This window comes from Canis lupus, chromosome 23, assembly GCF_011100685.1.
Source record: "Canis lupus familiaris isolate Mischka breed German Shepherd chromosome 23, alternate assembly UU_Cfam_GSD_1.0, whole genome shotgun sequence".
NCBI classification, from domain to species: Eukaryota; Metazoa; Chordata; class Mammalia; order Carnivora; family Canidae; genus Canis; species Canis lupus.
The window spans coordinates 47,377,906-47,391,316 of NC_049244.1; the positions used below are offsets into that span (position 1 = coordinate 47,377,906).

General features: G+C 41.1%; 1 protein-coding gene across 19 annotated transcripts in view; it reads left to right on the forward strand.

Moving 5' to 3' along the window:
- Positions 1-13,411, forward strand: part of MBNL1 (muscleblind like splicing regulator 1) — a 203,548-nt gene that overhangs the window by 90,104 nt on the left and 100,033 nt on the right. For 2 of the 19 annotated variants that reach the window (XM_038571254.1, XM_038571253.1), the window contains exon 2: positions 2,365-2,484. The exons of 16 other annotated variants lie outside the window; for them this stretch is intronic. In XM_038571254.1, the coding sequence (XP_038427182.1) occupies positions 2,479-2,484 (6 nt within the window). In that variant the 5' untranslated portion in view covers positions 2,365-2,478. Of the gene's footprint in view, positions 1-2,364; positions 2,485-4,297; positions 4,464-13,411 lie in introns of those variants that run through there. One more of the 19 variants, XM_038571257.1, reaches the window with a different exon arrangement.

The following is a 13,411-nucleotide window of genomic DNA, read 5'->3' on the forward strand; positions in this document are numbered from 1 at the left end:
AAAAGCTGAAGCTAGCCACACTTAATCTGGAGAGTTAGGCTCGCTGCCCAATTAAAGACAAAGATGGGTTTCAGTATTCTTCATTGGTTTCTTAGTCTCACATTTTTGACTGTAGGTGCTTGACTTGAGCTGTCTGAGCTGACCCAGATGGCTTTGTGTCCTCAAGAGCTAATTCAGAGAAGGTCATTTCAGCTGCTGAATATTCAAGGAGGTGTCTTGGTCCAAGGTTACTTCAGCTCATAACTCAAGGGATGATCCTGAGATTTCTGAAGCTTCCTCTAACCTCACAATTATTGTCTTGGTCCCGCACATAATTAAATGTATAATTAAATGATGGCAGTGAAATAGAAGTACGGCTGCCAGCAGTGGTCATCCCCCCAACAGGATGGCCAGTACTTGAGTGATAATGATGTTATTACCGCCCTGTTAGTGCTTCTGAAGATATGATATACTTGAGAAAAAAAAAAAAAAAGGTGAAAACTGAAATTGTGTTTGGCTTCTTTTGAAATCTAAGAACCACACGAAACATTTAATTCCTCAAGTTAGTAAACATCGTTAAGAGAAATGGATGTAGACTTGTGTATCTTGTAAACTGATGTACTTTATGCATATTAAGTTTTTGGAAAGACACAGAAATAGCAGATCCTCTTCCCACCAGAGTTCTGGCCAGGCCTGGCAGTTCCCACTCCCTTTCTTGAAGTGTCAGGCACCATCAGCTTTCAAGAGGCAGAGGAGGATAGGTGGAGGCATAAACCACAACCTGAGGAGCTGCCTTCCCTGGGTTCACAGTTTACATTTGCTCCTTCGTAGCTGTATGACTTTTGGCAACTTCCTTAACACTCTATGCCTCTGAGTGCTCCGATGCACTCCACTAAATGGGAGCATATCTCCCTTGTTGGGGGTGTCATGAGCCTTATAACACATGTCAAGAACATATGGAATTTTCGTGGCCCACGATTTGTACCTTATGCATGTTAACCATTATTAAATTCCTAATCTTATGGAAACACTTTCCAAAATCTATCTTGTGAAAGCTGTACTTGCAAATACACAAAGCAATGAAAACCAAAACCGGTGTGGCAGTTTTAACAAAAGGTTCAAGAGCTGCAGGTCTGAACTGGACAGCCCGGGTCCTCGGCAGGTGCGAGCTCCTTTGAGAGCTGACTTTGAGCGTGTGATGGAACCGGAGTATCCTCATTTGCAAAATGAGGCAGTAATAATAGGGGATCTGTAGTTTCTGTGAAGATTGAATGGGATAATGCATTTAAAGCGCTAGGACCAGTGCCTGGCACCTGGTAAGTGGTGAAAAGTATTAATATACAGAGAATATTGTATCCTAAGATTCTGTGTGTGCAGGGCTTCCATTTTGCTAATGAGATTTGGAATTCTCTACTACGGAGGGAGCAAAGTTTCTGTTTTCTGGTATTAATGACTCTTCACAATTATTCTCTAATAAGTAAATAGCATTTACGTATTAGGAAAAAAGTCATCTGTTTTACACATATCCTTGGTTGAGCTATTTGAATTGTTTCGAGGTATTGAAATTTTTAAAAATCTCATCTGGATAACTTTTTATGTCTGTAAGATTTCAGCTCTGGAGACATCCGTTAGGTAAATGCCTCGTTAATGAAGTTACCTGGCCGACTCTTTTGTGCAGCGATATTCTAGCCCCTGGTTAAGTTGAACGGCACTGAAAGCAAAAGCAATTCATCAATAACATCAAAATGGAAATAGAATATAGTAGCAAAGAAGTCATTGCTCCTTCTGTAAAATAAAGATCATATCGTAAGACCTGATATTTCCCCATCCGTTGGGAGTGTTGTAAAGATTATGAAAACATTAGTGTTTGCAAGAAGCGACTGTGTGCCAGGAAGGCAGATAGAACATTAGGAAAGAAGTGGCCAATATTGCACGAAGGCGTTTATTTTATATGGTAACATCCTTTCTTTCATTAACAGGGACCTTTAGGGCGATCCACTTGCTTGGTAGGAGTGAGGAGGGCGAATGGATTCTTAAAAGGGCTCATCAGGACCTCCTTGTAATAGAGTGAAACCTTTAAGAACATGTTTTCCATAGAATTAGAGACTAAGAATTTCATAGTGACGGTATATTTATTGCCTTGTTTTGGGAGCAGATTTTAAGCATGATCACAGTAAAAACACCTGTTTTGACACTCTGGGAAAAGGTGCAAACATACGGGCAAACTCTGTCTAGGTGTAGAGTAAACAAGAGTGCTTTGGCTAGCATCCTGCAAGGAGTTGGGTCTAAACGGTCTGCTCCAGCTTCTGCTGCTGCTGCTGCTGCTAATACTGCTGGGAAGGAAGAGTGGCTGACCTGGCATATCCTTTACTCTTGGTGCTGCAGCAGTCACTCAGGAAGTGTTGTTTAAGGGGAACCTTCTGGATCCTTTTCATGGCACCATGGCAAGAAGAAGCTGTGTCTTATCTATTGAAGATAAAGCATGGAGTTGGCTAATGGATGCTGGTGAGTGAATAAGGCAAATGGGAAGCCAGTTCGCAAAGGTATCTTTTGGGAAGGGCTGATCTCTCAAGGACTGACATGGCACCCGTTGGAAAACGGCCTCTCACAATCTGAACATCAGAATGCTGTTTTGGAGGGAAGTCCTAGTTTTCACACTGGTGACCTGTGATCTTTTATATGTTCCCTAAACGAAGTTCATATCCATTCCCAGCTCTCCTACTTGAAGATCCTAATCCTGAAGTTGGTTAGATCCCTCAGTACGTAAAACACAATTCGCAATGTGATTTTTACTCTTGTTTTCCACTTGACCCAGAGTGATCTAAAAAAAAAAAAAAAAAAAAAAAAGGCTTTTTAGTATATGAAAGCAATTTTTCCTCCTTTCAATTCTCAAGGAGCACCTCCTTTTTTAAACAGCAAAAGATACGGAATTTTCACTTAAGAAGCCATTTAGTATGCATAATGCTTGCCAGGAATATTCTTTTCAATTCAAGATCATTATGTAAGCAAACCAGTACAATATTGGGTCTATTATTCAGATAGTTGCACAGGAGGGGGCTTTGACATCGCTAGTTTATATATGTACCAATCCAAGCTGTAGTTCCCTTGAGCAAGTTTCTCTGTCAGTTAAATGAATAATTTGAATGAGCTTTCTCAATTTTTCTCACTCTAAAATTTTATTTTTCTCATTTTGACAAAGCCTACCACGTGACTTGATTTTTTTTCCAGCTCCTGAAAGCAAAATTGCCTTAGGGGTTGGTCTCTTGTACCTGTTGGATATTTAATATTCAGGGGGCTCCCCCAGATGTGTTCCTGAGGGCTCATGAGTTGTTGAAGAGCTGTGAAGAGGGGCTAACCAGTTAGAAGGGGCTCTCTGGAAAACAGAGTATCATGAAGCCCGGTTTCAGGAGAGTCCTAGTGAGTGGTTTATCTGATGGTGCATTAACACCTAGTACGTTAGTCACATTTTCCTGTCCTTCCTCCTCTTTTCTTCCCTTTTCTTCTGTGTCTTCCCCTTCTAGTTTCTGAACCCTCTTTGTCCACTGGCTTCTTTGTCTTCATATTCTCTCTTCTCTCTCTGAATTCCTCTGGTCTTCCTAATCTGATCAGAATAGAAAGTGATGTATTTGATAAAGCATCCGTTGCTCTTCTTTAAAAAGCAATTTTCATTACTTCTGAGGTCAAAAACCAGCTCAGTTGAACACTTCTGTCGCATTTTCTCCTCCAGTAATGGACGACGTTGCCTTTTAATTTCTGTTGCCTTGTGGATGAGCCCCCCCCCCCCCATGGTTGTAGATATTTTTAAATTCCTTTTTCTTAATGTGAATGTTATAATGACAGGACTTAGGAATTTCGGTCTCGGGTATTAGACTGTTAAGCTCAACTACAGTAGGCATACTGTAATATGTCTTCCTTACTTTTCTTTCTAGAACTAGAGCTCCATATGCCCCTCAACTGTGTTTTTGGCTCTCTTAGGGGATGCTAGAATGGCCTGTCTCCATGTATTCCGTTGCATTTTGCCATTGCTTCTTGTGTTCTGTCGGGGAATTTTGGTGATTCTTTTCAAACGCTACCTTGAGCTCTGTGCTAGTTGTTCCATTCCCCCCACGGTCTCGTGCTGCGTGGTCGTGTCTCCACTTCCTCCGCCCTGTCTGTTGACAGAGCCTGGGTTCCCTGATGGCTGCCTCTGTACCCTTGTGAGGGCGGGAACATTCCTCCCCCTGCTGCTACAATTGAGCCCGTGCTGGGTACCACGTTGCCCTCTACACTTGCTTTCAGTTGTTAAGGCTTCCCAAGCTTTGGCTGTGGCTCAGTGATCCTGCTGTCGAAACCCTGAAGCTTTTCTAGCCTCGACACTCAGTGGTAGCAGCAGGTGTTGGGATTTCTCCAAGCCCCTAAGACCCTGGGAGCAAGAGAATGGCCGTTTGACATAGACCTCAGGACTTTTCAAAGCACCAGGAAACGTCTGCGGAAGATATGTAAAGGTAAGATTCTGATTTCTCTAGGAAGCTGTTCTAGAAGCTAAAAACCTCCAGCCGTGGATTTAATGTAGACTCAGTAGCTAAAGTATGTCCTTGGAGAACTCTGTGCTCGGTGATAAAGCCAACACATGAATCTTAGATTGGGTAACTACTTATTAAAACACCTCTTTTGAGAATTCGGCATGATATTCACATTTCTAATCTGTTTTATTTATATTAAAACTTGGCATTGAATAGATTCTTAAAAATACCTTTTCCATTACTTGAGTTGGAATCTATAAAGCACTTCTTCTCTCCTTCAAAATCTGCATTGTGTATCCAGTAGGAGAAGTCTCGAGAATTAGAACAGTCAGAAGTAAAATAGAAGTTATTTAAGTTCCCAAATGCTTGTATTTCATTTACCTTTTTACTGTTCAAAAGCAGAAACATCACCTTATTATATCCTCCAATTCTTTACACTCAAAGTTCTAAAGCCATAATTAATCCGAAAGGAATAGGAAGAGCCGCTCAGCTCGTGGTAGTGCAAGGGTATGTTACTGTCCTTTGTCAAAAATCACTGCTGAGCATTCTAAATGTAGCCGTCTCTTTTCTTGTAGGACTTTATTTTCAGTTTTTTTAAAAAGGAATTATTCCCCACCTCTAATTTTTCTGGGCAAAAAAAAGAGATCACTCCATATGGATATATATATAAAACCTGGACGAGCGGTGGGTGTGTTGGTGGAGGGGAGGGTGTAAGAGACAGATCAACAGCATCGTGGAGTGAACAGCACAGATCATCTCGTGAGCATTATTTGTAACCCTTTATTCTTTACCCTGCCTCCATTCATGAGCATTAGTCTGTGACGTGACGTTAAGGCAGCTCCTCTAGTGTGTGATCCTCAGTGGCCTTACTCTCCATTCAGGTCTCCTTTTTTCTCCTCTGTGTTCTTTCCCATATGGACTCGATCTGTTAATTGATTCCCTGAGGTTGGAATCCAGGCTATTGGCTGTCACACTGATACTCCCTCATTTCAATAACTAAATATGTAACGGAGGTTTCAAAAATGAAAAAGGAAGAATGTTTACTAATAGCCGTACAAAAGGAAGCATCAGACTTCTCTTTGATAGCGCTTGCTTAGGATGCCTATTTTTGAAACTAAAAGATGTGCAACAAAGTATTTTATTTACACTTGAAAATACCCCAATTTTATTTCCTCTAGACCTCAAAAGTACAAGTAAATGGAATGTTTTGAAGTCTTTCTAGTGCGTTAAATTGGGTAATTGATTTCATGTGTAAAAATAGAAAAGGAAAATTGTAATGCTTTAATTCTTAACATTTGTAATGAGTTTACAGTTTTTGAAAATGTAAGGCACGATCTCAAGCCAGGAGTTTGCGTTATTCTCAGGTTGGCTTATGAAGTGCATTTTTCTTTTTCTGTTTGTTTAGAATTCTTACTAGGACAAGAACTGAAACAATAGCTATAATCATCAAATTATATATTATTACTGTTATAGATTGTTTATTATGTTAATCATATACTTAATGTAATTAAATATTAAGATAGAGTGATAGATTGAAATTATTGTAGGCGTTTACAGAATTATTTTAAAGCTTTAAGATTACTTAAAAATATTTTTAATGGAACAGAATGAGTTAGTGGAATTCACTGTGTTTAATGGACCAAGTAACTTCCCACAAACTGGACTCAATACAGTAATATTTAGACTTTAGTGATTTCTTTTTTAGGATGTACAGTAAAGATACATGATATAAAAGATTGGTGCCGTGAAGATCTCAGCCACTACCTGAATAGAAAAATCTATGGAATAAATAGTAGAATGACCCTTTTGCAGATAAGGAAACAGAAGACTGGTAATTCCCAGTTTTGAAGCCCAGAGCCAAGACCAGAATGCAAATCACTGAATTCTAATCCAGCGTACTTGCCTCTCTGCAATGCTATTTACTGAAATTGAGGTATATTTGGGCGGTCATCCTGCCAGTGTCTGCAGGGCAATAAATAGATTCTAGGAATTAAAGTGAGTTTCTGCAATATCAAGGGTGTCTGATTATAGCTGATAAACATGTGGTCACTGCTGCAGGGTAGCCTGATTGAGGCCTTTAGAATTCCCCTTTTATTTCTGTCTTGTTTAATGTGGCTTTCCTTATATCAGGGTCTGGAAAAGTACAGCGGAAGAATCATTACAATATTTTTGTTTGAGGGGAGTATTGAATTTCTGGCTTGCCATTTACTTAGTTATGATCCTGTATATTTAACAAGTTTCTGAAAATTTAAATTCTTAATATGGAGAAGAGTAGACCTATGTGTATATATATGTGGTTGATTTTCTGTTTCTAAGCAAAAAAATTTTAATTGCTTTCCCTTGTTTCCAAAGTTGAAAAATTCCTCAGCTTGCATCTTTAAAGATATCTGTTGATTTGTGGTTATCACGAACGCAGAAAGAGTACACATTCTCGGCACTACAATAATTATATGCACATGAAATTATTTGATATATTTATTAATTAAGTGCTTTCTGGAATTATTTAACATAGAATTATTATCTTTAACATAGAATTATTACTTCAAAATCCAAATTCTCCCTGATTTGACTGGATACCTATCATCATTTAATAGGACCGTGTCCAGGCTCCTTAAATGTGATTTTTTGGGGAGGTAATCCAGTCCCCTTGAGTGCTGCCCAGTGGACTCAAGACCCAATATGGACCTGAGAGAGAAATGTGTGCAAATTGTAATTGCGATCCGGTCCCCTTGAATGGTACCCAAGATGGGCTCAAGTCCCAAAACGGACCTAAGTGAAAAATGTGTGGAAAACTAAGAATGTAAACTCTGAACACTCTTTTTAGAAAGTTCAATTTGCAAAATAGTTGGAGTGCTTTTGGAATAGGAATTTGTGACACTTATTTCAGAAAAAAAAAAAGAAGAAGAAGAAGAACAACAACAACAACAACAACAACTTGTTCTCCCTGAAAGTCTTAGAAGTCTTAGGCTGGTTCTCAAAATACGGTTCTTAATCCCAGTCATAATGATCCTTGAGTATTTATTTCTACCATCACTCAACTCATAAAAATGGCACATCTCAGTCTCCCCTGTTTACTCTTTTCCATGTACTCCTATCCTTTCTTGGAGAGAATGAGAACTGTCTGGACCGGTGGACAATGAGCAGAGGTCCTAATTAGTGGTAACCCCTGGCTGTGAGTGCTAGTTCCCAAATTAAGTACTAACCTTTTCCTGGCATAGTGCCATCAAGATGCTTTTGCCCGAATTTCCTTCCGGCTCAGTCTGGACTGCTGTTCCCTCACCAGCAATTTGACCTTAGAACAAAAAGCTACCTATTCTCTCAATTGTAATCTCACAACACTCTAAAATATGAAGAGTGAGTGTCGTCTCCTTGTCGGGGTTTTTATGAAGATTGAATACATTTTAATGTAATGAGACAGTGTGTGCCAAGCACTTAGCGCAGTGGCTAGCATGTTAGAAAATAGACAGACCTTGTTGACGTTGTTGCACATTTTTCCCAAGGTCACACCACTAGAAAGGGATGGAATCAGAATTCAGGCTCAAGTCTGTATGTCAGGGAATCCAAACAGAACAGGAACACATGCACATTTTCTATAACACGAACCAGGAAGCGAGAACTTAGCCACCTCTGAACTCTGACACGGCTTCTCGTGCCTCCCCATCCCCCTCTATGATGCATAAATCGCGATGTCATGCGTGCTGATTGGGAAAGTAGCAGAGGTCAGTGGTTTGGGGAAAACTCTAGACCCAAAGCTTCCAAGGATTGGAATTTCAAGCCCTGCCCCATGCAAGCTATGTGATTAAATTACATCCCCTTTTACAGTTCTTTGTCTGTATATGAAGCTAACGGTAGCCTCCGTTGCATTGCATTATTGTGGACAGGAAAGATGGAAATTACAAAGCACCTCCAATTAGTGACTTTCATTCATGATTGATAGAGATATGAATATCTATGTAAAAATAAAGCATGTTCACAGAATGAAACGCATGGTTCGTGAAAATCAGAAATCCCTACAGTGTTAGAGATGGATAGGATCTTGGTGATCAGATGGCTTTCCATTCTCCGAGAATCTGCATGCACTCCCCATCAAAGACATTCTAGCTCAGTGGCAGGCCAGTGGAGAAAGGGGGAGAAGGCATCGATGGTCAGAACTGACCCAAATATGGAGTGGTTGTACCTTCCAGAAGGTGGGTGAACTTCTCTCAAGCTGGGTTGGTGTCAAGGACTGGCCTCAGTGTCGTCAGATGATGAGATAGTCCTGGTTAAGCAGGTGGTAGGTTTGTCGTTTTTGTCTTCTTTCTTCTTTGGAAGCAGAACCCAGACCAGCAGCTGGAGCTCCAGTTCTGGAGCGGAGTGAGCTAACGTGGGCTGCGTGGAATGTCAGGGGTTACCCTTGAATGCTAGTCAGACCAGGGATTTCCTTCCTAGGGTCTCAACTTCTTGAAGTCGGAGATGTTTATTTTACTTGTTTGCAGGACCTTGATGGGTGCTTGCTAAGTAAAAGAAGAACTCGTTTGAGGATATCATGGCCATCACAGGGCTTGGAGAGCAGGGCCTCAGGGCAGGAAGCGTAGGACACGTGGGGGCTCCCTCAGGGACAGAGGGAAGGGTTAAGGCAGATCCTGGTGGTGGGCCAGGGAGCTGAACGCACATAGTGTTTCTAATGCCTGGCTTAGGGGCCTGGGAGAAAGGAAGCTGCCAGCGTAGCCTGATTAATGAATGTAGTGAATAAAGTATTCCAGGTTTTTAAAACCTTTCAAGAGTTTAGAGAAAAGAATTTTAAAAATTGAAATCCAGGGGCATCTGGGTGGCTCAGCGGTTGAGCGTCTGCCTTTGGCTTAGGTTGTGATCCCCGGGGTCCTGGGATCGAGACCCGCATCTTCTCCCTCTGTCTGTGTCTCTGCCTCTCTCTCTCTCTCTGTGTGTGTGTCTTATGAACAAATGAACAAAATCTTAAAAAACAAAGATCTATTAGAATCCACTTACACTAGTTTTTCATACAGTTAAAAATAGGATTTCTAGTCTTAAAAACTCGATTTTGGTGCCAGAGACTTGAGGAAAAATGTATCTGTCAATACATCATCGATATACATGACCTCATATAAAGAAGTCCTCAAAAATACAGTTTTAACCATGTAATATTGTGAGGTCGTAATTTGTAATACGTGGACAGAAAATGGAAGAGCTTATGCAGACGCTGTGGGAAGTCAGAGTGTTATTCTAAAAGCTGAAATATTTATGGGGGACGATCGGTAAAACGGTGAGGCTTTTTAATCACAGATTCTGTTACTCATACGCTCCCCCGAAATAATAAGATGAAAAAGCGTCTTTCAATCAGAGTCTGGATCAGAAACAGACACCGGAAAGAATAAAGAAAATTCCCGGTGTGCAGTGGTAAGCCCAGCCAGGTTTGGCGCTCCTCCCGCGGCCACGGAGGTGCCACGGCCACCCGAGCAGGTGTCCCGTCCCTCGCGGAGCGCACGGCCGACACCTGAGCCCCGCGCTCCGGCCCAGGACATCGTGTGCTGGCACCTGAAGGACGGTTGTTTAGGAAACTTCAACTGAGAGTTAAAATGTCCGTGAACATTTGTGTCTCCTTAATTTGAAAAAGACCATGTTACAGCGGTGCTTCTATAATATTAAGAGAGTGTGGAACCTTCCCCAGGATCTCCAGCGCACACTCTTAAGCCACGTGCTGAGTGGGTTGCACGCTCAGGACCTTTTGCTTTTTTGCCGAAGCCCCAGCCGATGTGAAGGCACGGGGGGGGGGGGGGGGGAATTGAGTCCAAAGTGGCAGAGTCCTCACTGACCTACATCCCTTACTGTGTAGCAGGTGGGGGCTTCCTGTGTTTTTCTTTTCCGGTGTGACCGTGAACTTGCCTCCTCCCTCTCCTCCGGCTCACTGTGTGTGCACCCAAACGTGTAGACACGGAATCACACACGCACAGGCTTTTGCTTCTCCCATAAAGGATTTATACCGGAACAGGAATTGCCCGATATTAACTCCCTATAGTCCTTTCTCATCATTTGCTTTTGTGCCCTTGAATTCTGCTGGGCCTACCTGTGTGTGGAGACACCCTAGCGGGGCTTTGCTTTCCTGTTGTTTTCTGATGCCCGAGTTTGGCTTATTTTGGAGATTGATCACGCGAGTTTTAATTAGGTAGGAAGTCAGAGATGATAGTGAAGCGCTGTGGCCTAACTAGCAAGAGTCAAACCCCACCTAGAGAGCCCTATACACGCGAAATAGCTGAGATCACGGAGTACCGGGCTTTCTCCTCCCAGACCTTGCCCTGGATGTGTTCTTGGCACTTTTAATCTGTTGTTTTTTCCCTTAAAACAACAACAACAACAACAACATGAGAGGCAGTGGTACAAATCCAACAGGTGCAGTGTCTCCTCGAGGAAAATTTGGTCATTGGAAATCCAAGGGTCAGCGCGAAGAGGGAAACGTTCTAACTAAAGGGAGCCGTGTTGGGTCATTGTCACCATTCTTGGAAACCTCTCGTGGAACCGGTTGTCACAGTAGTTGTGGTGACACCCGCCTTAGACCCCACACCAAATACCTAAGTGAAATTACTTTAAGGAAATAAGTAAACTATATTGTATTTTCAGAGACCAAGGACTGACGGATTGAGCTTATCCTTTCTTTTATGTAATTTTAATTTTGAAGCTATGTTGATGGATCTGCAAACGCACATTTGATAAACTCCCATATAACAGAGCAGTCCCTAACTGTACCATATTAGGATGGTTGCATGGAAATAGCCCTTTAAGCAGGACCCCCTCAACTCAGAGGAGAGTTTGATTGTAGGTCCTTTGGAGAACCAGAATTGGTTTTCAGGTGTCTTTGGTGGGTTGAAAAGTAACAGGTGGAAAGTGAATTCCTTAAAAGATGCTAATCGAATGGACACTTGAGTTTTATTAACAGAACCTCAGACTGAGTTAGAACTCTCCTTTAATTACTTTGAAGTCATACTTTCCCATTTGAAAGATATTTTAAAGTTAGATTTCACGTTTAAGGCTTCAGGTGGGCCGTTTCCTACCTGTGAGTCAAATCCACCGTTTCTTATGGAATCGGGTCAGTTTCTGCTTAAGATTTGTAATGTTTTGGGCACTTTTGATGGGACTTGGGAGCTTTATGAAAAAAGAGTAGAAGTCATGTAAGAAGGCTGTGGACAAAGCACTGGACTTTGTTTCGGTCCCTGAGTTTTCTGGGACAGGCCCGCATTTAATCACCCTGTTACTTCGGGTCATGTGTCTTGGAAGCCCACCCATCGTTTTGCCTCCCTGAATGGAATGAAATCTAGTGGAGATAACACAAAGAACAGCACCTTTTGTAAAGTCTGCTTCATCTTGTTTGTGAAGTAATTCATTTATCTGAAAAGCGCTGTTAAGTCCACGTTTAAAAGTAAACTGTGAAAAGCAAGCCTTTTCTAGAATCCTGCCCACAGATGACACACCTGTGTATCACTCTCGTGAACACTAACATTGAAAGCATGATGATTGTTTCTATAATAGAATTGGTGGTAGAAATTTTAATCTGTTTGAAAGAATAGTGGTGTTGGGGGTAGGGGAGAGTACAGACTCTTCTCTTCCTTCGAGATAAGCCATAAATTGTAAACGCCAAGGTCCTGTTTAAAATTTATTCTACACTTGGGAAACTGATTTCTGTTGCCCCAAAGAATTTTCCTAGAGGGAAAAATGCATGTAATGGGAATAAAAAGAAAAGAAAAAAAAAAAAAAAACAGTATGGAAAACAAGCACCTTCCCCTAAGGAGAAAATGTATTTTTAACACTAGAGAGTATAGAATTTGCTGTATCAACAGAGTGTATTATTTCATCAAACAGCTGGATAAGCCAATGTGTATTTATTGAATAAATGAGTGTGTGTTGGTGAAAATCAAAGAGAGAGTGGGTGAATGAATGGATAAGCTTAGTGGTAACACATTCTTCCTATTTATTATTTTTAGGAAAAAATCGTTATCTAAAAATACTACAAAGAATTCATTGGAAGAAATTGGGTTCAATTCCTCATTTTCTCCTGTAGTAACAGCCAGTTGTTACAGTGGGATGAGAACTTTTCTAGGTTATAAGATACTGTTTTTGTAGGTTGAATTACCCTGCATTTATAGAGCTTCGGGGAATCAGGAGATGAGAAAACACAAACCATAAGCAAAAAGGGCAGTTGGTACTAGTCTAAAAATAAACATTGATCCATATAATCGCATTCTAAATAAAATAAATAGAAATGGATTAGGAAAATTACAGGGGTTTCGAAGAATTTGGTGTGTTTTCCATCCCTATTTTCATTGGGATTTTATGGCAATCGTTATTAAAGGAGCACCACACGCTACATAGTTTTAAACTTTGAGCCACCAGCAGCAACACCCCAAAGTATATTGAAGGTCTTTGCTGTATTTCAAAAAAAAAAAAAAAAAAGAAAAAGCACTGGGCTTGCCACTATCATGGTAGGTTTTTGACTGCTGGAGAAAAGGTTTGAGGACACGGGTTAAATATTAACATGGAAATGAGGCTTTTTGGAAGTCTTGGCGGGACCTCATGGAGAACAACGTAGTACTAAGCCTTACCACAACCTGGGAGCAGAAACAGGGGTTGTAGAAATAAACTGAGGTGGGAATTTGAAGAGAAAGGAAGAGCCTTTGCTGACAGAAAAGCAAGCTCAGATTAGCCCAAGTACTGGCTATCATGCCCTCTCATGGGGCTCATTCCCCTGGAATGTATCCCTTGTGCTAAATAGAGTACTTGTGTAAACACACACTGCAGACATTTGAAAATACTCGAATAACAGTTCTTCAGGGCTTACTATGTAATTATTGCTAGCTGTTGCATTTATTTATCTTGGTACTAATTTATAGAGCTAGTTTTTGACTTATGTTACCTCCAGTGTCTTGTTTCATAGTTTGGAGAAG